We start from the raw sequence: 24004 nt of genomic DNA on the forward strand, positions 1-24004 counted from the left end.
TAATTCATAGTCTTAATCCATCTTGGGAACAAGAAGAGAGGGTGGAAATGTTCCTACATACAATGGAATCATAAATAAAGAACATTGCCACCCTCCAACAGGAAGTCAGATCACAAAAGCAAACTAAAAATACATTTTTGGAGATTTAAAGGTGTCTAAGAGCAGTAGATGGTAATAGATGGTACTTTAAGCAGTGGCGGTGGTAGATGTAATTTTTTTGGGGGGGGGGGCGGCAAACAGTGCACAGCCAGCCACCCCCCCCCACCCGGTTGGTCAATCACCCGGCCAGAGCACTTACCCCAGGCTTCAACCCCTCCCTCCGGGGACATTCACCAAACTCTCTCTTATAAAAAAATAAAAACTTCAGGTAAGCGTTTGGTAGAAATTGGCCAGCACCAGGATAGTGCACAAGTGCTTGAATAGGCAGCAAGTCTGAGAGACAAATACCACAATTATTAAGTGGCTGGACAGTATGTAACCAATTTGGTTAGGCGGCAATATAAAAGGAAAGTAAATTATACAGTCTTTTTTTGAGAGACAGTAGCTAAAAATATTGTACAGTGACTGGACAGTGCACCATGAGATGACAGTGGGCATCAGCTGCCACCTGGACCTGCAAAAAAGCTACACTATAATCACCTCCAGTAAAGAAGTCTAGGATCTACTTTGCACTGCAATCTCTCCCATATATTCCAGTAGAAACTTCCTGGGTTGCCCCTGAGTGGCAGATTCCCACATGCAGTTTCAATTAAAATTTTTGTTTTCACTTTTTTTATTCATTATTTATGCATTTATATAATTTGTATATTATTGTGTGTGTAATATAATATATATATATATAATAAATATATATATATACACAGTGCTTTGCAAAAGTATTCGGCCCCCTTGAACTTTTCAACCTTTTGCCACATTTCAGGCTTCAAACATAAAGATATAAAATTTTAATTTTTTGTGAAGAATCACCAACAAGTGGGACACAATTGTGAAGTGGAACAAAATCTATTGGATATTTTAAACTTTTTTAGCAAATAAAAAACTGAAAAGTGGTGCGTGCAAAATTATTCATCCCCTTTAATTTAAGTGCAGCAAACTCACTCCAGAAGTTCAGCGAGGATCTCTGAATGATCCAATGTTGTCCTAAATGACTGATGGTGATAAATAGAATCCACCTGTGTGTAATCAAGTCTCTGTATAAATGCACCTGCTCTGTGATAGTCTCAGGGTTCTGTTGAAAGAGCAGAGAGCATCATGAAGACCAAGGAACACCCCAGGCAGGTCCATAATACTGTTGTGGAGAAGTTTAAAGCCGGATTTGGATACAAAAAGATTTCCCAAGCTTTAAACATCCCAAGGAGCACTGTGCAAGCGATCATTTTGAAATGGAAGGAGTATCAGACCACTGCAAATCTACCAAGACCTGGCCGTCCCTCTAAACTTTCAGCTCAGACAAGGAGAAGACTGATCAGAGATGCAGCCAAGAGGCCCATGATCACTCTGGATGAATTGCAGAGAACTACAGCTGAGGTGGGAGAGTCTGTCCATAGGACAACAATCAGTCGTACACTGCACTAATCTGGCCTTTACGGAAGAGTGGCAAGAAGAAAGCCATTTCTCAAAGATATCCATAAAAAGTCTCATCTAAAGTTTGCCACAAGCCACCTGGGAGACACACCAAACATGTGGAAGAAGGTGCTCTGGTCAGATGAAACCAAAATCGAACTTTTTGCCCACAATGCAAAACGATATGTTTTGGTGTAAAAGCAACACAGCTCATCACCCTCAACACACCATCCCCACTGTCAAACATGGTGGTGGCAGCATCATGGTTTGGGCCTGCTTTTCTTCAGCAGGGACAGGGAAGATGGTTAAAATTGAGGGGAAGATGGATGCAGCCAAATACAGGACCATTCTGGATGAAAACCTGTTGGAGTCTGCAAAAGACCTGAAACTGGGACGGAGATTTATCTTCCAACAAGACAATGATCCCAAACATACAGCAAAATCTACAAAGGAATGGTTCACAAATAAACGTATCCAGGTGTTAGAATGGCCAAGTCCAGACCTGAATCCAATCGAGATGAATCTGTGGAAAGAGCTGAAAACTGCTGTTCACAAACGCTCTCCATCCAACCTCACTGAGCTCGAGCTGTTTTGCAAGGAAGAATGGGCAAGAATTTCAGTCTCTCGATGTGCAAAACTGATAGAGACATACCCCAAGCGACTTGCAGCTGTAATCGCAGCAAAAGGTGGCTCTACAAAGTATTAATGCAAGGGGGCCGAATAATTTTGCACGCCCCACTTTTCATTTTTTTTATTAGTTAAAAAAGTTTCAAAAATCCAACAGATTTCATTCCACTTCACAATTGTGTCCCACTTGTTGGTGATTCTTCACAAAAAATAAAATTTTTATATCTTATGTTTGAAGCCTGAAATGTGGCAAAAGGTTGAAAAGTTCAAGGGGGCCGAATACTTTCGCAAGGCACTGTATATATGTATATATATATATATATATATATATATATATGTATGTATGTATGTATGTATGTATATGTATATGTATATATGTGTATATGTGTGTGTAGCGCTGTCCTCTTGAGGGTCACAAGATTAGTCAATATCCCCCTGGTTGCCCTGACCCTCTATCACCCTGCATTCATACGTTTTTTCCTTTCCCAATTAAATTACACCAATAAGAAGAAAATACACAGAATTGATTACATCAGCAAAATTTACCTAATGAGATGGAAGGTAAAAGAATTCAAGGAGTAAACTCCAGTTTACACTTTAAAATGTGGTCTCACACAGGACACTTATGAGATTTAAACATCCAGCAGTGAATTCCTTAATCCCTGTACTCAACTGAGCATATATAATATTTATGTGAACAGGCTACAGTAGAGCAAAGGAATGGCTCTTATGGGTGTCAGACCCCTCTCCACTGCTCCTTCACACACAAATGCATAACAGTAAATAACAAATACAACTTTTAGCAAAGAGAACTTTTGCAATTCAACCTGTTCCTTCAGAGAGTTCTTGGTGTGTTATAACTCAACGCGCTCTAATAGACGAAATCCCCGAAGTGGGGATGGAGGTAAAAGTAGTCCTGTGTTGCTGTGTGGCAATCCTGGTGATCTTCAGCTAGCTCTTTTATGTTTGATGGAATGCAAAGAATCTTTGGATGGTAAAGCAGAGTAACTGACCCAATAAGTTGAGAATAGAAAGCAACAATCTTCCTGGGCAAATTAAACTGTCCAAATTAAACTGAGATGATGATGATAATAATGGTGATGATGGTTATGAGGATAATGATGGTTATAAGGATGATGATCTCTCAGGAATGTAGCTCAAGGGATGACATCCGGCCTCTGCCACACCGCACCACTCTCACACAAATCCGATATCTCTGCAGTCTGGATGGAACAGAAGCGGTCTCCAGGCTGCTGCTGGGCAGTGAAGGGGAACTGTCAGCAGGTGTCCTTCTAGATATCCGCTGGGTAACTACGCCAGAGCAGGAAATGACTCAGCTGCAGTTCACCCTGTAACAGATTTCATGCATGCATGCAGATCCACACTGGTCCCACTGGTTCACATAATACAACAAAAGGGCAAATCCTATCCAAATGGACTACATATCCCAAGATGCTTTGTTCTGTCTTGTCCTGTGTTGCTGTGTGGCACTCCTGGTGATCTTCAGCTAGCTCTGATGTTTTATGGCATGCAAAGAAACTTTGGATGGCGAAGCAGAGTAACTGACCCAATAGTTGAAAATAGAAAGCAACAATCTCCCTGGACAAATTAAACTGTAATTGGATTCACAGTGATCACTGACTTAAAGATGTTACACTTTGTGGAACTACAAACAACAGCAGAACTGTGGAAAGCAAAGATGTCTGTATATAGTGTCTATGATGTATAATGTAGATCTTGGATATTAAAGATGGCAAACAGGAGATGATGATGATGGTTATGAGGTTGATGATCTCTCAGGAATGTAGCTCAAGGGATGATATCCGGCTTGTCCACACCACACCATGGCTCACACAAATCCGATATCTCTGCAGGCTGGATGGAACAGGGGTGGCCTCCGGGCTGCTGCTGGATAGTGAAAGGGAACTGTCTGCAGGTGTCCTTCCAAATATCCTGTGGGTAACTCCGCCAGAGCAGGCCTCGACTCAGCTGCAGTTCACCCTGTAACAGATTCCCTGCATGCATGCAGATCCATGCCAGTCCCAAGAGAGCACGCCAGGCCTTAAGCCTTCCCTCTGATGGTTTCTCCCAGCGGTCTGCTCGTCTTCATCAGCCAGCAGGTAGTTGCCACACAGCATCTTCTGATTACAGGAATATTTAAGTATCCAGCTCCTGGCTTCATCTGATTCATTATAGTCAGGGCACTGGAGGCATGGCTACAAGGTAGGACCTACAGCCATAGGCTGCTATCCCCAATCCAGGTGAAATGGCAGGCAACAACAAATGGAAGAGGGGAAATTTATGGCCAGAGGGAGGGCTGGCGAAAGCAAGAAAGTTAAAATTCTACAACCATAGGCTGCTCACACTTCCAAAAACAGGAGTGCCCCACTCAAAAAAAAGAAAGGTAGGCATAAAAATTAGAGCTCTAGGTGTTGCATGGGAAGGTAGTAGGTGGGTATAATTGCTCCTTCTCCTCCACAATCTTCTGTTTCTCCACCTCCATCTCCTCCTCTGTTTCCCCTCATCTCAACATACTGTACCTCCAACAGGACCTGTCCTGACCTCCACCTTGGAGTACTATTTTTTTAGTCTTCTTCACTTCCCTAAATCTTGCTTTAGCTTTCAAACATATAGGAGAGGCAGTCATGGGACTGACATTGGTTGTCATAGACTACTGGAGTCTGTGTTTGGCAGGTTGGAGAGGAATACAACCAATTGTAGTCCATTGAATCTGATGAGTTTCAGGGCATCAATGGCATAAGATGCTGGTTAAGCAATGAGAATAGCAGCAGTGCGCATGTTACAGTGACTGGAGGGACTAATTCGGTCCTGAATCTAACCTGGAAAATACAGTAACTGCTGCAGAAAGTCTATCATAAAGATTTTGATGTGATCACTTTAAGAAACATTAAGTGCAAATCCTGTAATATTTATGATAAAGTTCCTGGCTTGCATGGCCACACAGTTACATATTCCCAGCCCCGTAACATTTTTTTTAACACTTTGCATTACTTACATATTTACAAAAAATTGAATACTTTTGTAGTTTTGTTGTTCCTGCTGTCCCTGCCCTGGTCAATTAAAAACAGGCGGGAATGGCAAACTGAGTAAAAATAATAATGGCTGGGAAAGGATGCTGCAAGGAAAGACCCAATGGTATTTTGTGGGGCTGCCACATTTGGTGGGATGTCCCCCTTTATTCCTTGTTGACCTCTTCCTATGAGTCTAGGTTGATGACGCAGAAAGCACTGAATAAACAAATAGCCAGGCAGATAGTATTTTTTACAAGAGACCAACAAAAGCAGTTCCCATATTTCATTTAGTTCAGGTATTTTTCAAGGCAAATTGCGATGCTGGAGCCAAAGAGCATGGCCGGTGACCGTGATGTCCGCTGGCCACCGGTGATCGCTCCACAGAGAGCCAGAACAAGTAAAAAATCGTTTTTTTTCAAAACTGTCTCTCTTTTTTTGTTTATAGAGCAAAAAATAAAAACTGCAGAGGTGATCAAATACCACCAAAAGAAAGCTCTATTTGTGGGGAAAAAAAGGACATCCATTTTGTTTTGGTACCATTTGCACCATTGTCACTTAAAGCAACACAGTGCCGTATCGCAAAAAATGGCCTGGTCATTAAGGGGGCAAATCTTTCCGGTCCTTAAGTGCATTTTTCTCAGTGAAGACAAGGTGTTCTCTGATTGGAAAGCTGGAGATTGTGATGTCTACACCACTTTGTCCTATCAGAGAATGCTTTGCATACACTGAGAAAATGTAAAGCGTTCTTTGAATGGCACCCACTCCGAATTAGCAACCTCCTGGGGTTACCATGCAGCAGTATAGCCACTCAGCACCAGACCCAGAAGACAGCGAGGATTGCTATAGTAGCATAGACTACAAAAGGCATTCTCCATTTCCATAGGGATCGGCTAGGTATGGAATATAAAAATACAAAAAAAAAATACAAACCTGAAGTTCAGCTTTAAGCTGAAGTGAGTCCAGTTTTTCTGGCACTGTTGAAACCTGTGGCTATACTATACGTTACTACATTTTTTTTGAGCCTGTGGGAAACTAAACTTATTTTTGAAACAGTTGTCAAAAGCGTTGGTTGCTTAGCAGTTCGTGAACAATACTTGTTTCCCCTTTTCGAAAAGGGGAAATAATCTTCATTATCTGGAGTAGCTAAAACCACATGAGGCATTGATGTTCGCGTGTGAGACAGAGTGGGTAGAGATGTGTGTGAGAATGAGGAAGACACAGGTGTTGAGAGCGGTGTATGACAAAGCGGGGTCTCAGTTTTGGTATGCGGAGGGTTTCCATATGGGTCACATAGTATTTTAACGTTTAAGTAAAAAAAAAGTACTGCAAAAAGTTTTTCTGAGACATTAATTGTAGTAAGCCACAGGGTCATGATGTGAATGTGTTATGAGATACAGGGCTCAATTCACTAAACAATATTTACCACTTTAGAATTTGCTGTAGGATAATGTATTGCGTTTTTCTGAGAAAAAAAATGCCATATCGTCAAAAAACTTTTGTAAAATAAAGCGTGCTGTATTACTGTAAAATGTACAGTATTTATTTCATGAAAGCCATCAGCATTTTAATGCATGACGTCATTTCCTGTGGTCTGGAATCACATGACTGTGCTGTGTGGTATGCTCAAAAAAATGCTCAGTTCTATATACAGTGCCATACTTAGTTCCTTGGACAGGCGCAATTTCTTCAGCATGTTTACTTCAGTAAAATAATGTGTGCTCTTTAAAAGTGTTCACAAATTGTGACTACTCTTCTTCTCCTTGTCCACCTTTTGCGTGGCTTTAAATTCCATCGAAGTAGTCTTGAAAAGCTTCATTTCTGCTGAGAGCATAGTGCATTCTAAAACTGCCTACACAAATGTGTGCAAATGTAGCATTAGAGGATGTGGTACAAGAAAATCCACCCCCAGCTATACATATTCTTTGTGTGTGCTTTATAAAACAGTTATATATATGTGTGTATATATATATATATATATATGTGTATGTATGTATGTATTCAGTTCAACGGAGGAGGTGAAGTTCTGGGTGGGGGGGGGGGATTGGAACAGGTGAGTCATATTTACATATACAACAATGTTAAAGCAATGTGATACATACAGAAGTCATAACTTATACCATAATACCTTCAGGAGTGGAAGCATGGTTTGGATATAAATGACTGGTGATCTCAGATATTGGCCTAGCCGTAACAATAACTATGGGAGTTACTAGTTTTAGATATAAGAGAGTCATGGATATGAACGAGCTGCAGGAGTCAGTGGATGTCCTATGGTGGTCGAAAGGTAGAGGGGTCGGACAGATTGGATACTTTTGAGGTTGCTTAGTGCATAGGTGAGTTCTTTTTTCAAATACCATCCGGTATAGTGGAATGGTTGCATGACTTCTTGTAAGACTTTCTGGGTTAATGTGGCCTCTATATATTTACACCATCTTGTGAAGAAGCGTGAGGTAGAACGAAAATTCAGTGTGATGGTGTCCAGTCTCTCTAAGTAGAAGAGCGATAGCATAGCTCTTTTTACTGCCGGTAGAGTGGGTGGTGTTGGTGAAATCCAGTGGGACATAATAGTCCTGCGAGCAACCAAGAGACATAGATGGGCCCACTGTGGAATATTTAGGGGTCCCAATGCAGTTGAAGAGGATGCTGGTGGTGTGTAGCCAAACAAACATAGTAAATGATCCTTCGGAATGTGTGTTTTATTGATTTTGCAGATGTGGGCAAGTACAGAGTCCCAGTAGGTGGTTATGGCTGTACAGTCACAGCAATGGTGTAACAATGTGGGGCGAGGTAGGGAGCTCCAGGGGCATTGCGCTTGAGTTGGGTCCGCTTTGTTGATGCAGAACGGGTAGTATGCTCTATGCATGATCTTATACTGTGTTTCTGATATAATAAGTTTGCAGACGTATCTGTATCCCTCAAGGATTTTTGTCCGGCAGTTCATTGTCACCAAATAGGCTAGACCATTTTAGGAATGGTTTGAGGTGGTATTTTTCTGATCGGTGTTGAATAAGATAGGAGTAAAGCCTGGAGATGGAATAATCGTTTCTTTGAAGCACAGTGTCAATGAAGGACTGTTGGAAGGGATTGGATTTAGATCCCTGCCATTGCCATTGATCAAATGCTTTGTGGAAAGTAGATGGGAGAAACAGGGTTGCCTTGGATAGGTAGATAGCGTGAGATACTTGATGGTAATCCCAGTCGTTTCCGTACCTCTCTCCAAGCGGTGACTGTATCTCTGCTGAGTACACTTGATTTGAGGTGAGGTGGTAGAGCGTTAGGATTGGACTGCAGGATGGCCTTCAAGTAAAATATTACAGTATTTATCTCTTCTCTGCCTTTTGGCTAAGATCAAGTGTAGTATCTGTTCTTACCAGTTACCAGGAGGTGGCGCTTGCTTCTGTCCCTGTTCTACGGCGAGGTGGAGCAGGGGTGGCGGTTTCTATGCAAAACCTGCTGGTGTAAAGGTGACCCGGAGCGGTTCGTAGCCGAAAGGGAAGCTTTCTGATGGGGATGGAGAACCACTGGTCGGTGCCAGAGGAGGGGACCCGGGCCTTCTGGCTTGGATTGTGGCAGCTTTAGGTCCAGTCAGTTTTTCAGGAGGGAACGTTTGTTCCCCTTTGTCCCACCGAGGGAACGGCCTGTACTTCCCGAATGTAATTAGGTAGAAGTGATGGGAGCGAGAGTGAGGCCTGATGGCAAAGGGCTCTCCCTAGCTCCTGGATCTTCATGCCTTTCTGGCTGGGATGGGGGCTGTTGTGGTCTGGGCTGGGGGGTCGGGGATGCTTCTGTTGGAAAGCCTATGGTGATGTGCCCCTGAAGTGGCAGTTCAGGGGTGCCTTATATTCACTGTGCTCCGCACTTTGATATCTGGCACCATGGTCACGTCACTATATAACACCCTTTTTTACACCTGCCTCTAGGGCCGGCCTTTTGGCTAGGACCAGATGAATTTTTGATTCCTGGCCGGAGGGCCTGGTCATTGTATTGCACAATGGCCAACTTTTCACTCTCCTCTTCACTATCCCTTTCCCCACTTTTTATTTATTTTATTTGTGTGGTTTGTCACATTTTGTGTTGTCACTGTCACGTTTGATGAGTAGGGTGTCGGTCCTCGGACCTATCCTGAAAGTCTTGTGGGAGGGTGGACATAGGCTTTCTGGCTTGGTCCGACCTCTCTTTGGGGGGGTCTCCCTTTGGGGGAGCACCTACCCTAGTACCTGGGTGGGTCTGTTTCGGCAGACCTTCCGGAGAAAGGCGGTCGTCCGGCTTCGGCTGGATGGGCCATGTATTGGTACCTCAGTCCCCGTGTTGAGCCTAACACCCTGGGGGATCAGGCTAAGGTCCTTCCTAGTGGAGGACAGCAGACACCCGTGGCACGGTTTTGTGTTTCACTCTTTGTGTGTGCACTTTTTTTGGCACCGGGTGGAAGTTTTTGGATGTGTTTTGCACGCCATAGGCTTTTTCAATCGAAATTACAGTATTTAGACTTTCCATTCACCCAGTATAGGCCCTGTCTATGTAGGCATGAGAGATTATAGAAATGATTATTGGGTAGACCCGCCCCACCCTCGGACTTTGGGAGGCATAGTTTTTGTAACGCAATGCATGGCTTTTTGCAGGACCATATAAAAGTAGTTAATGCCCTATGGATTTTTTGTATATCAGAATGTTTTAATAAAAGAGGTATGGTCTGCATTGGGTAGGCGTGCAAATGACACAATTTTAAAAAGGTGACATCTCCCAAAGAGCGAGAGGGGAAGGGCAGTCCATGCTCCCAACTCCTTAATAATTTTCATTATTAATGGGGGATAATTGAGTACATATAGAGAGGAGGGCTCACGTCCTATACGGATATACACATATATATGTGATATATTGGGTTGCCATAGCAAATGGGGATAAAAGTCTCCATTTAGCAGACAGTTATGGGTGGAGTTCTAGAATTTTGCTTTTATCAAAATTTATGCGAAAGCCAGAGCTTAGTCAAAAGGCTGCAAAAAGCTCTCCGAGTCTGTCAAAGTCTGTGAGGAGGTCAGTGGAGAATAACAGTATGTCGTCTGCAAATAGAGCGGAGCAGAGAACTTGGTTGCCCATGGTGATGCCACTGATCTCATCGTGTTGATTGAGTATTCTGTATAGGGGCTTAATGGCAATATTGAAGAGTAAGGGGGATAGGGGGCATCACTGCCTCGTTCCCTTTGTTAAGGGTATCAAGTCCGAGACTAAGTCAGGTGTGACAAGAAGCACAGTTGGTGATGCGTACATTTGTTGTAAAAATTGCATGATGGGGCCCGAGAAGCCGAGTTGTTCCATTACTCTGAACAGCCAGGACAAACTAACGCTGTCAAAGGCTTTTTCGGCATCCAGTTATATAATAGTGACGTCTTGATCGGGGTGTGTTTTGGCATGTTCTAGTGCCATTAAAACCTTACGTAAGTTTAGAGTGGCTGAGCATCCTGGAACGAAGCGAGATTGGGCCGAGTGTAATAAAGAAGGGAGTAGGGAGGCTAAGTGCGATGTGATGATTTTAGAAAGGATTTTGACATCCACATCAATTAGGGAAATTGGGCGGTATGTACTCAGTAACAGAGGATCTTTCCCTTTCTTGGATATTCATTTGATGTGTGCCTGTGTTCCAGTAGGGAGGTAAGGGCCCCCATTCCACATGGCAGCATAAACATGTTTTAGGGTGTCGGGAATAAAGTCGCTGGTCAATTTATAGAATTCAGCTGTGTAGCCATCTGGACCTGGGGCTTTGGCAGATGTCATATTTTTGATTGTCAACCGGATATCGTCAGAGGTGATAGGAGCGTTAAATCCCTCTAGCTGTGTAGTTTGAAGTTTGGGCAGATGGGTCTTAGCCAGGAGAGCTTCCGCGGTAGCTTGGTCAGTCTGGTCGGCTGCGTATAGTTCTGTGTAGTACTCTGCAAGTAGGTTGCTGATTTTGGCAGGCGAGGTAACCAGGGAGCCAGTCGCATCTCTCAGGGTAGAGATATTGGTGGGTCGCCGTGGTCCCAAGCATAGTTTGACCAACATTTTGCCTACCTTGTTACCAAACCTGTGATAATGTAAAGTAGAGTACGGCATTTTATCTGCTTCCTGTTGTTCTGTCCAAAGGTCAAACGTACGTTTAGCCTGACGCCATTTTCGTATATTATCAGGGGTTCAGTTTAGAGTTAGGTGTTCGTGTGCCAAACGTAGAGCTTCACTGGCTTGTCTGTATTGTTGCCTGGCATGTTTTTTTAATTGGGTGGTATAAGAGAATAATAAAAAATTATATTCAATATTAAACCAATATATAGTGAATAGTGATACATTTACATAAGACAACAGTGCATGTGCATGACTATATAAAGTCCATATAGTGATTCCAATGGATTAAAGTGCAAAATGAATACTTGTGAACCAGTTGTCTGTAGATAATCCGATAAACAGGCTTACCAGACGGGTTGAACCCAACTAGGGATACCCCTGATGAGTCAACAGAGCTTGTGGTGTAGCACACCCAGGGGAGATGTCAGAATACACAACTTCCAATGTAGACCAAACAAGCAGAGGTCCGTCACAATATTGACATCAATGAGTTTCCACCAAGGATAAGTGACCAGGGATCAAAATCAATTCCTCCCAATGTTACATTTTTATAAAAGGGAAAGGAATGGGTCACATAGTGTGATTCCATTTACATAAACAAACATTTATTGAATAATGAAAATGGTCACTCACATTTGAGAAGTTTTTAAAAGACATTTGGGTAAAGTCAAATGACGCAGTGGCATCAATGGTTTTGCACAGAGCAGGCCTCTTGGGTCCCCCACTGGTTCTCCTTGCTCCTCCTCTCTTTGAGTACCCCCGCTAATAAGCCGCTAGGGGGTTACTTGTGTGGGCTTCATCCCGAGCTGCACTATGTGCATCTATTGACACACATAGTGCAGCTTGGCCCCACCCTCTGCTTTCTTGACTGGATTTGATTGACAGCAGTGGGAGCCAATGACACCACAGAGTCCATTGTGGAGAGAGAGGGAGAGCAGCGCTGCTGCTCTCATGCACAGCACTGGCCTCAGATTGGGCTCGGGTAAGTATTTAGCCTTTAGAACTACTTTAAAACATATGCAACGTGCGTCAAATAACTGATGTGTATGTGCCTTTTTGTCATATTGCAGATGGCTGTGTACACACATTATCCTGCTCAGAATGTATCAGATCTCATCCCAGGTGTCTGTGGTGCTCTGCTAAGGTGAATATCTTCAAACCCACATGAATCAACCAGTGACGACATACACACCCTTTTATGAATCTGTCAGATGTGTAGGCTGTCATCAGCAAGTATTGTATTGTCTAATGAACATTCCAATATTGTATATTCTTTATTGATTGGATTCCAATATCACTTATATGCAGATAATAATTAAATATACCTGTTGCCACTCAATCTCACTTCTGTGCAGTCTTCCCTTTCCAGAAAAATGGTACAATCAGAAGTTTATTTTTACCTTAATGAAGACAATGCATTAGGGGGAAAAAACACCAGCCTTTGGGATCGCTTTAAGTGATCAGTAGGGGAAAGAAGAGAAGATGCTTCCATTGCAGCAGGTTTATGATGTCATCTCAGCCTAGGCAAAGTCACTGGAGTTTATGAGAAATAGGAGAACCTAAAAAAAAATGATACTGTTGTATATTGTGGCATGTCAGCAGTGTGTTCTGCAGACTTGTAAAGGCATTGAAAGGTTCCATTTAATATGGGAAAATAAAACTTCCATCATTTCCCTCTCAATAACCCCAGCTCAGTTGTTAGGGATTATTAATCTCTCATTTAACCACTTCAGCCTCGGAAAAATTTACCCCCTTCCTGACCAGAGCACTTTTTGCAATTCGGCACTGCATCGCTTTAACTGACAATTGCGCGGTCATGCAACGTGGCTCCCAAACAAGATCAACGTCCTTTTTTTTCCCACAAATAGCGCTTTCTTTTGGTGGTATTTTATCACCCCTGCGGTTTTTATTTTTTACGCTATAAACAAAAAAAGAGCCACAATTTGGATAAAAAACGCATTATTTTTTACTTTTTGCTATAATAAATATTCCCCAAAAATATATAAAAAAAACTATTTTTTTCCTCAGTTTAGGCCGATACGTATTCTTCCACATATTTTTGGTAAAAAAAAAAATCGCAATTATTGATTGGTTTGCGCAAAAGTTATAGCGTTTACAAAATAGAGGATAGTTATATGGCATTTTTATTAATTTTTTTTTTTAAATGGCGGCGATCTGCGATTTTTATCCTGATATTATGGCGGACACATCGGACGTTTTTGACACATTTTTGGGACCATTGTCATTTATACAGCAATCAGTGCTATACAAACTGGCAGTGAATGGGTTAACCACTAGGGGGCAGTGTAGGGATTAAGTGTGTCCTAGGGGAGTGTTGCTAACTGTGGGGGCGTGGCTGTGTTTTACAGATCACTAATCTCTGCTCCAATCACAGGAAGCAGAGATCAGTTTCACTGTTGCTAGGCAAAACAGGGAGATGCTTGTTTACTTTAGCATCTCCCCATTGTTCCTCCCCGTGAGGCGATTGCGGGTATCCCCGCATCGATCGAGTCCGCGGGACCCACGACCGGACTCATGGAGCTTCCCGCCCCCCGCAGCCTCTTAAAGGGCAACGTACAGGTACGTGACTCTGCCTGTATGTGCCCCTCTGCCAACGTATATCGGCGTGAGGTGGTCGGGAAGCAGTTAAACTTTACAAAATTCACTCACTAAACACCCACTGTCACCCTGCATGATAAGATTGAAATGTTGGTGTGGTATAAAGGACAGACTGACAACACTCCATTCCAAACTGACATCTTCTGCTTCACTCATCCAGCTCTCTACTTGCTCCCTAAAGTCGGCCAAAGATGGAACGAATCACAGCTAGTTCAGCTGGGACCAGCCAAGATTGGATCTATCTACAGAATGGGTAGGCTGATTGTATCCAAGTCGATCCATCGTTCAACTTGGGTACAACCTGCATGTTGAATTATTAGTATGCTATTATTGCCAGTGGCTACAGCCACTAGTGGCAATCATTGTTCTCTCCTGGCAGGAACAGTAACCCATGACAAACACCCCCCCATCCCCCGCCCCACGGGAGTACACAATAGCTCAGCGGGAGGGATTCCCCCATCAATGCAATCAACAAAATCAAGTAATCGATGGCCGGCCTTGGAGAGTTTCTCTATCAATCCTTCTGCTTGCTGTCAGTTAGGGTCTATTAACATTGCGCTAAAGAGCTCCCTAACACACCACAATGGACCAAAAATTAAGTATTCAGCATTTCAAGTAATGCAGCACACCGTAATGCACATTAGATTGCTGCCATATAGTATCATAGTTCCCAACTGAAGCTCCTGCACAGGGGCAAAGTTTCACACTGGATTATTGCACAGATCTGGAAGGAATACACCTAACAAACAAAGCACAGCAAGATTCAAGCAAGAATACACATGACTCCTGTATTTAGACAATATTAGCTTATTCCTCAGTGCATCTTTAAAATGCTCCTCTGCAGACAAACATTTCATATGAGCAAATAAATACATTTGTTACTGGTCCAGCGTTGTTTCCTCCTCCTCCAGAGGCACCATTGCATAATAAACAGATTGCTCTGTACCTTGATCACACTACAAGGTTCATATTGGCAGGGCTCTATATCTATTATTGTATCTTTATATTACTTTTTGTTAAAGACATTTTTGTAGTATATGAAGAAAAGGTGCAACACAAACCATCCCAGATAGCAAGCAATTGTGCTGCAAGTTTGAAAATGACTTGCTAAGTTTGTTGCCTAATTGCAGCAAGTCTGCATTGCATGACTCCAGATCAACTTTCTTTGCAAAGATTCTGCAAGTGTGCTGTAAGTTCTGGTTCACATGTTGTGCAATAGTCATCCCACCACAGGGGTCACTGTAGCTGAATTTTCATGCTGTAGACCTGCAGAGCTCTCGCTGTAGAATCACCACTGCAACTTTGCTCTTGCTATAGACAAATTTGCTTAAAAAGCAGGGAAAAGCGTCAACTAGACCTTGTACTTCAAGTGCTCTGCAAGCGTACAACTTGGTAGTGAAAATGTGCAGCAAGTTAACAGACTTATGCCATGTGCACACAATCTGACATTCCGACAAGAAAATACCATGTTTTTTTTCAGACGGATGTCAGCTCAAACCTGTCTTGCATACACATGGTCACACAAAGTTGGTCGGAAATCTGAACGTAAAGAACGTGGTGACGTACGACGAGCCGTGAAAAATGGCCGAGTTCAATAGCCAGTGCTGCTATTCTACTTGATTCCAAGCATGCGTGGCACTTTGTGCATCGGAATTGTCGACACACGATCGGAATTTGCGCAAATGGATTTTGTTGTCGGAAAATTTGAGAACCAGATGTCAAATTTTCTGCAACGGAAATTCCAATGGAAACTGTCCGATGGAGCCTACACATGGTCGGAATTTCCAACAACAAGCTCCAATCGCACATTTTCCGTCGGAAAGTCTGACCGTGTTTACGGGGCATTACAATTCAACACTGCCACAAATTTGTGGCAAGTTATCCTTGCTATCTGGGATCCTACATTCATTACTATGTACTAGTTTAGATCTACCCCACCCCGATTAAAGTTACTGTGTGCTCCAGAGACTGCAGACACCCATTTATTGTGGGCTCTTGTGTGTGAGTTCTTGTGTCTTCTCTCTGGAAGACAAGGTCATTATCCAGTTGTGATGTCTATAATACGTGCTGATTTATTAATCCTATAATTATTTGCTGAGTCCAATATAAGTTAGTACATTGTAAATGAAGAGGAACAGTTATTATTTCCCTTTTCTCACTCACAGCTAGTTAATTATTGTGGCAATCTCAAAGATGACTCATTTGTCTACCATGGTTTGTGAGGAAATGTCTCCTGAGAGTTGAGCTACTCACTGACGTAAGACAGACATGAAACCAGCCAAACTGTTCTTCTAAGATTCTAAGAAAGACTGTATACAATAAATATTTTGTAGGTAACCATCACTAGATACAGTGGTGTGAAAAAGTGTTTGCCCCCTTCCTCATTTCCTGTTCCTTTGCATGTTTGTCACACTTAAGTGTTTCGGAACATCAAACCAATTTAAACAATAGTCAAGGACAACACAAGTAAACACAAAATGCAATTTGTAAATGAAGGTGTTTATTATTAAAGGTGAAAAAAAATCCAAACCATCATGGCCATGTGTGAAAAAGTGATTGCCCCCCTTGTTAAAACATACTATAACTGTGGTTGTCCACACCTGAGTTTAATTTCTCTAGCCACACCCAGGCCTGATTATTGCCACACCTGTTCACAATCAAGGCATCACTTAAATAGGAGCTGCTTGACACAGTAAGGTCCACCAGAAGACCCTTAAAAGCTACACATCATGCCGAGACCCAAAGAAATTCAGGAACAATTGAGAAAGAAAGTAATTGAGATCTATCAGTCTGGAAAGGGTTATAAAGCCATTTCCAAAGCTTTGGGAATCCAGCGAACCACAGTGAGAGCCATTATCCACAAATGGCGAAGACATGGAACAGTGGTGAACCTTCCCAGGAGTGGCCGGCCGCCCAAAATTACCCCAAGAGCGCAGCGACGACTCATCCAAGAGGTCACAAAAGACCCCACAACAACGTCCAAGGAACTGCAGGCCTCACTTGCCTCAGTTAAGGTCAGCGTTCATGCCTCCACCATCAGGAAAAGACTGGGCAAAAATGGCCTGCATGGCAGAGTTCCAAGGAGAAAACCACTGCTGAGCAAAAAGAACATCAAAGCTCGTCTCAATTTCTCCACAACACATCTTGATGATCACCAAGACTTTTGGGACAACATTCTGTGGACCGATGAGACAAAAGTGGAACTCTTTGGAAGGTGTGTGTCCAAGTATATCTGGAGTAGAAGGAACACTGCATTTCATAAAAAGAACATTATACCAACAGTAAAATATGGTGGTGGTAGTGTGATGGTCTGGGGCTGTTTTGCTGCTTCAGGACCTGGAAGACTTGTCATGATAAAAGGAACTATGAATTCTGCTGTCTACCAAGAGATCCTGAAGGAGAATGTCCGGCCATCTGTTCGTGTACTCAAGCTGAAACGAACTTTGGTTCTGCAGCAGGACAATGATTCTAAACACACCAGCAAGTCCACCACCGAATGGCTGAAGAAAAACAAAATGAAGACTTTGGAGTGGCCTAGCCAAAGTCCTGCTGACCTAAATCCTATTGAGATGTTGTGGTATGACCTTAAAAAGGCCGTTCATGCTCGAAAACCCTCTAATGTAACTGAATTAGGACAATTCTGCAAAGATGAGTGGGCCAAAATTCCTCCAGGACGCTGTAAAAGCCTCATTGCACGTTATCGCAAACGCTTGGTTGCAGTTGTTGCTGCTAAGGGTGGCCCAACCAGTTATTAGGTTTAGGGGGCAATCACTTTTTCACACAGGGCCATGATGGTTTGGATTTTTTTTCACCTTTAATAATAAACACCTTCATTTACAAATTGCATTTTGTGTTTACTTGTGTTGTCCTTGACTATTGTTTAAATTGGTTTGATGTTCCGAAACACTTAAGTGTGACAAACATGCAAAGGAACAGGAAATGAGGAAGGGGGCAAACACTTTTTCACACCACTGTAGATTGATCTGTTGAGCTAGCTAGAACCCTCACACATTTGTTGTTAAAACATGAATGTTTTTTTTTTCCTTTATGGATCAAATTTTTGAACAAAGGATTATCAATGGTTCAGATGAATCATAGGTAATCTATGTCTTCGTGTAGCCTTGAAGAGGCATAGGCAGACAAGTATGTTCCTGATTAGGGTTGAGCCGAACACCCCCTGGCTCGGTTCACACCAGAACTTTCGAACGGACCGAAAATTCGTGCAAACTTTAGAACCCCATTGAAGTCTATGGAACTCGAACGTTCGAAATAAAAAGTGCTAATTTTAATGGCTAATATGCAAGATATTGTCCTAAAAAGGTTTTGGGGACCCGGCTCCTGCCCCAGGGGACATGAGACAATGCCTACATTTTTTTTTAAAAACTGACATTTTTTCGGGAGCACTGATTTTAATGATGATTAAAGTGAAAAAAAAGTGAAATATTCCTTTAACCACTTGCCGCCCGCCCTATTACAAAATGACGGTGGCAAAGTGGTTTCATAATCCTGACCGGACGTGATCAGGATTATGAGCCGCTGTGCACCCCCCGGGGCGCGCATCGCGGTGATCGTTGTTGCGGGGTGTCAGTCTGACACCCGGCAACTACGATCTCGGTAAAGAGTCTCCGACGGAGACTCTTTACCACGTGATCAGCCGTGTCCAATCACGGCTGATCACAGTGTAAATGGGAAGAGCCGGTGATCGGCTTTTCCTCACTCGCGTCTGTCAGACGCGAGTAGAGGAGAGCCGATCGGCTGCTCCTCTGACAGGGGGGGGTCTGTGCTGATCGATTATCAGCACAGCCCCCCCGAGGATGCCCACACTGGACCACCAGGGACGCCACCAGACCACCAGGGAAAAGGTAATCCTCCCTAGACCACCAGGGATGCCAGTCAGCACAATGGATGCCAATCAGTGCCCATAATGGATGCCAATCAGTGCCCACAATGGGCATCACTGATTGGCATGCATTATTGTTTGGCACTGATTGGCATCCATTAGTACAGTATAACACCAATGCCGCCTATGAGTGCCCACCTGTGCTGCCTATGAGTGCCCACCTGTGCTGCCTATGAGTGCCCACCTGTGCTGCCTATGAGTGCCCACCTGTGCCGCCTATCAGTGCCCACCTGTGCCGCCTATCAGTGCCCACCTGTGCCGCCTATCAGTGCCCACCTGTGCCGCCTATCAGTGCCCACCCATGCCCATCTGTGCCGCCTATCCATGCCCATCTGTGCCGCCTATCCATGCCCATCTGTGCCGCCTATCCATGCCCATCTGTGCCGCCTATCCATGCCCATCTGTGCCGCTCATCCATGCCAATCCGTGCCAGCTATCAGTGCCAATTTGTGCCACCTATCAGTGTCCATCCGTGTCGCCCATCAGTGCCGCCTATCAGTGCCACATATCAGTGTCCATCAATGCCACCTCATCAGTGCCACTTCATTGGTGCCACATCATTGGTGCCCATCAGTGCCGCCTTATCAGTGCCCATCAGTGTAGCCCCATCAGTGAAGGAAAAAACGTACTTATTTACAAAGTTTTGAAACTGAAACAAAACAAAAAAATTTTTTTCAAAATTTTCGGTATTTTTTTATTTGTAGCGCAAAAAATAAAAACCGTAGAGGTGATCAAATACCACCAAAAGAAAGCTCTATTTGTGGGAAAAAAATGATAAAAATTTCATTTGGGTACAGTGTAGCATGACTGCGCAATTGTCATTCAAAGTGCGACAGCGCTGAAAGCTCAAAATTGGTCTGGGCAGGAAGGTGTTTAAGTGCCCTGTATTGAAGTGGTTAAATATCGTACCTGGTGTCTATAGTATGCCTGTTAAGTGGAATGTGTTTCCCGTGTTTAGAACAGTCCCTGCACAAAATTACATTTAACGGAAAAAAAGTCATTTAAAACTGCTTGCGGTTTTAATGTAATATCTGGTTCTGGCAATACGGATGAAAATCATTGAGAAAAATGACATGAGTAGCCCCCCTGCCCATTACCAGCCCCTTTTGGGTCTTGTACGGATATTAAGGGGAACCCCGTAGCCAAATTAAAAAAAGGAAAGGCGTGGGGCCCCCAGGCCCTATTTCCTCAGAACAGCAGTATACAGGTGGTGCAAACAAGACAGGGACTGTGTAGGTTTGTTGTGTTAAGTAGAATCTGTTTGTAATTTTGAACTGGTACATTTTTAAAGTGTAGCTCCAGTCCAAAAATCTATTTTTAAGCTTTTTGGAAAACATAGGGAAGGATTATCACCCCTGTATAATTTTTGTGTCCGACCGTCTTTTTTCATCTCACTTCCTGTTGTCTCCTTTCGTTTGCAAGTAGGAGACGTTTGTAAGTTGGATAGTTGAAAGTAGGGGCCTGCCCTATATCCTTTGCAGAAATTTGGCTCTAAGGTGTTGGTGTTGCCACAAGTTAACACTGTAAGCCCTCAAAGTGACTCTTGGTGGGCGCTGGAGCGCCCTGCTGTGAACTATTATATCAAGAATTGTAATTACACGCCATTGTTGAACAGTGGTAGAAAAATTGGGCCTTCAGTGGTTGTGGTGATGGTGCCACAACACTATAAGTCCTCACAGTTACTCTTGGTGGGCACAGGAACGGGCCCTGCTGTGAACTATTATTTCAAGAATTGTAATTACATGCCCCTGTTAAACAGGGGTTGAAAAATTGGGCCTTAGGCACTGGTGCCACGACATTGCAACTTCTCCCATATACTCTAGTTGGAGTGCAGGAATGAGCCCTGCTGCAAAGCATTGCATCAAAAATTGTATTACATGCCCCTGTTAAACAGGGGCTAAAAAATTGGGCTGGTGGCATCACCCAGAACCAAAAATGTTCTTCCAAGATATCAGCAAGATCATTGAGGAGGAAGAGGATAGTCAGTCAACATAACATAACAGGACAGTCACTCAGCATCAGCATAGGCAGGCTTAAAGGGATGTGATATTTCAAAAAAATTATTCTGGTTACATCAGCTTCAGGTGCTTGGTAGCTGGGGCTGATCCAAGACTGATTCATCTTTATGAAGGTCAGTCAATCAACCGAGTCGATCGATAAGCGCACTCTGTGATCGGTTACAAAGCCACCAGCAGCACTGAAGGTGCGTTCCGAAAGAACACTGGATGTAGGACAGGCCAGTAGCTCAATTGCATACTGTGCAAGCTCTGGCCAGTGATCCATCCTCAAGACCCAGTAAGCCAGATGATTTTCGGTGGGAAAGGTGTCCAAGTCTGACCTTGCCCCTAGGTATTCCTGCACCATGTAAATCAGATGCAGGCAATGGTTGCTGGAACCGATCATACCTTAGGGCTGCAGACTAAAAAATTGTCTGAAGGCATCAGTCAGACGGCCACCTTCTCCACCGCTCCTTCTGTGACTGACCGAAGCCTCAGCAAAACGTTGTCCAGGACCAGGAGTTTGTAACCTCCCAGTCTCTGGGAACGCATTGCACAGACCTTTCTGCAAAGCCTCCCAGAGATGGCTCATCCTCTGCTCCCTCTGCAATGGCAAGATAAGGTCGGCAACCTTACCCTTGTACCGTGGATCAAGGAGAGTGGCCAGGCAGTAATGGTCCCTCTCCTTGGTCCGAAGAATACGAGGATCCTTCTGCAGGCTTTGCAGGATCAGGGAGGCCATGCAGCGTAGGTTAGCTGAGGCATTCGGACCGGAGTCCTCTGGGTCACTAAGGACAACATGATCCGCAGCCATGTACAAGTCCACGTGTTTCTTGGGACTGTAAATCATCCCTAAAAGACTGCTGAGTGCCAGGCTCCACCTCCATGCTGACACAAGCCTCCTCCTCCTCCTCGTCCTCTTCCTGTGTGATGGGTGGGACAGCAGGAACACTGTCTGGATAAAGGGGGCCTTGAGAGGCAAGGAAATCCTCCTCTTACTGCCTCTGTTCTGCCTCAAGTGCCCTGTCCATTATTACACGCAGCATATGCTCCAACAGGTGGACAGGTGCACTGTCACTGTTTACCATCCCTGTGGCCTCCTCAAATGGTGACAGGACAGTGCATGCATTCCTAACCATGCCCCACTGGCGTGGTGAAAAAAAACAAGCTCCCCTGACCCTGTCCTGGTGCCATAGTTGCACAGGTACTCATTGATGGCCCTCTCCTGCGTGTGCAGCCACTGCAGCATGGCCAATGTTGAGTTCCACCTGGTGGGCATGTCACATATAAGGCGGTTCTTGGGCAGGCTCAACTCCTTTTGGAGCTCAGCCAGCCGAGCAGTGGCATTAAATGATCGTCGGAAATGCTCACAGACTTTCCTTGCCTGCCTCGGAACATCCTGTAAGCCCGGGTACCTGCCCAAGAACCACTGCACCACCAGGTTAAGGATCAGTAGTCCCTGTCGGAGGGCGGCGAGGAGGTTCGTGCCATTGTCGCAAACCACCATTCCTGGCTTAAGCTGGCGTGGCGTCAACCACCTCTCGGCCTGCCCCTGCAGAGCTGACAAAATATCTGCCCCAGTGTGGCTCCTGTCCCCCAAACAAACTAGCGCAAGCATGGCATGGCATGGCATCTTTTTGCCTGCGTACTTGCATAGCCCCTTGAACGCCTACAGAGCACCCCTGGTTCCAAGGACAGAGCACTGGAAGAGGCCATGGAGGAAGAAGAAGAGGAGGGGGTGGAGGAGAGAGGTGTGTCACAACCAGTAGTAGCATTTTGGAGTCGTGGTGGCGGAACAACCTCCAACACTACTGCACCTCATCCTGCATCCTTCCCAGCTGCCAGAAGAGTGACCCAATGGGCCGTGAAAGACAGGTAACGTCCCTGTCCATGCCTGCTGGACCATGAGTCAGCGGTAATATACACCTTACCACTGACCGCCCTGTCCAGCGAAGCATGAACATTGCCTTCCAAATGCCGGTAGAGAGCCAGAATCGCCTTCCGTGAGAAAAAGTGGCATTTGGGGACCTGCCACTGAGGAACCGCACATTGCACAAACTCACATTAGGGGGCCGAGTCTACCAACTGAAAAGGCAGCAGTTGAAGTGCTAGCAATTTAGCCAAGCTAGCATTCAACCGCTGGGCATGTGGATGGCTGGGAGTGAACTTCTTTCGACGGTCCAGCAGCTGGCACAGGGAAATTTGCCTGCTACAATCGGACGTGGGTCTACTGCTAGCAGAGTGCCCGCAAGTACTTGGCCATGACACACCTAAATCTACACCTTCATTCCTCTCAGAGCAGGTTTCAGAGAGGACTGAAGGTCTAGTGGGGTTGGAGATCCCAGCTGATGAGGAGCAAGGAGAGGTCCGCTTTGTTCTTTGGTGTGGGTCTTTAAGGTACGCTTGCCAACGCGCTGCATGGCAGGTCAACATATGTCTGGTCAAGCATGTGGTGCTCAAGCGGCTGATGTTTTGGCCATGCGAGATAGATGCCTGTATTAGAGAAAATCAGCAATAAAGGGTAGATACAGGTGCATACTGTGCTGTGCTGGAGGCACACAACACCCACTAACTCCTACAGATGCCTGTATTAGAGAACACCAGCAAAAAAGGGTAGATACAGGTGTATACTGTGCTGGAGGCACACAACACCCACTAACTCCTGCAGATGCCTTTATTATAGAAGACCAGCAATAAAGGGTAGATACAGGTGTATACTGTGTTGAAGGCACACAACACCCACTTTAACTCCTGCAGATGCCTGTATTAGAGAACACCAGCATTAAAGGGTAGATACAGGTGTATGCTGTGCTGGAAGCACACAACACCCACTAACTCCTGCAGATGCCTGTATTAGAGAACCCCAGCAATAAAGGGTAGATACAGGTGTATACTGGGCTGGAGGCACACAACTCCTGCAGATGTCTGAGAAAAGAACACACTGTCCCTGCCTATCTAGCTCTTTCCCTGCATGCCGGAAAACACTACACAAGGCCGCCCCATAGGCAGCCTTATATAGTGTAGGGCATGTACTAAACCCCCTGAGCTATAATTGGCCACAGGCATCCTTATGGCTCTCTTCGCTGCCGGCGCTGTGATTGGCCAAGCATGTGAGGTCACAGTGCAATGCACTTGGCCAATCATAAACCAGCAATGCACTGCGGTGGAGCAGT

General features: G+C 44.4%; 1 protein-coding gene and 1 pseudogene across 1 annotated transcript in view; both read left to right on the forward strand.

Annotated features, from left to right (window-relative positions):
- The window catches only part of ITGB7 (integrin subunit beta 7), a 132686-nt gene that overhangs the window by 41488 nt on the left and 67194 nt on the right, over positions 1–24004 (forward strand). Inside the window, exon 4 of the mRNA XM_077483870.1 lies at positions 12386–12459. Coding sequence (XP_077339996.1) covers positions 12386–12459 — 74 coding nt within the window. The remainder of the gene's footprint in view (positions 1–12385; positions 12460–24004) is intronic.
- On the forward strand, positions 8545–8723 carry LOC143986354 (U2 spliceosomal RNA; annotated as a pseudogene).

Source organism: Lithobates pipiens, unplaced genomic scaffold, assembly GCF_037356315.1.
Source record: "Lithobates pipiens isolate NorthernLeopardFrog02 unplaced genomic scaffold, aLitPip1_a1.2 Scaffold_16, whole genome shotgun sequence".
In the NCBI taxonomy this organism is placed as follows: Eukaryota; Metazoa; Chordata; class Amphibia; order Anura; family Ranidae; genus Lithobates; species Lithobates pipiens.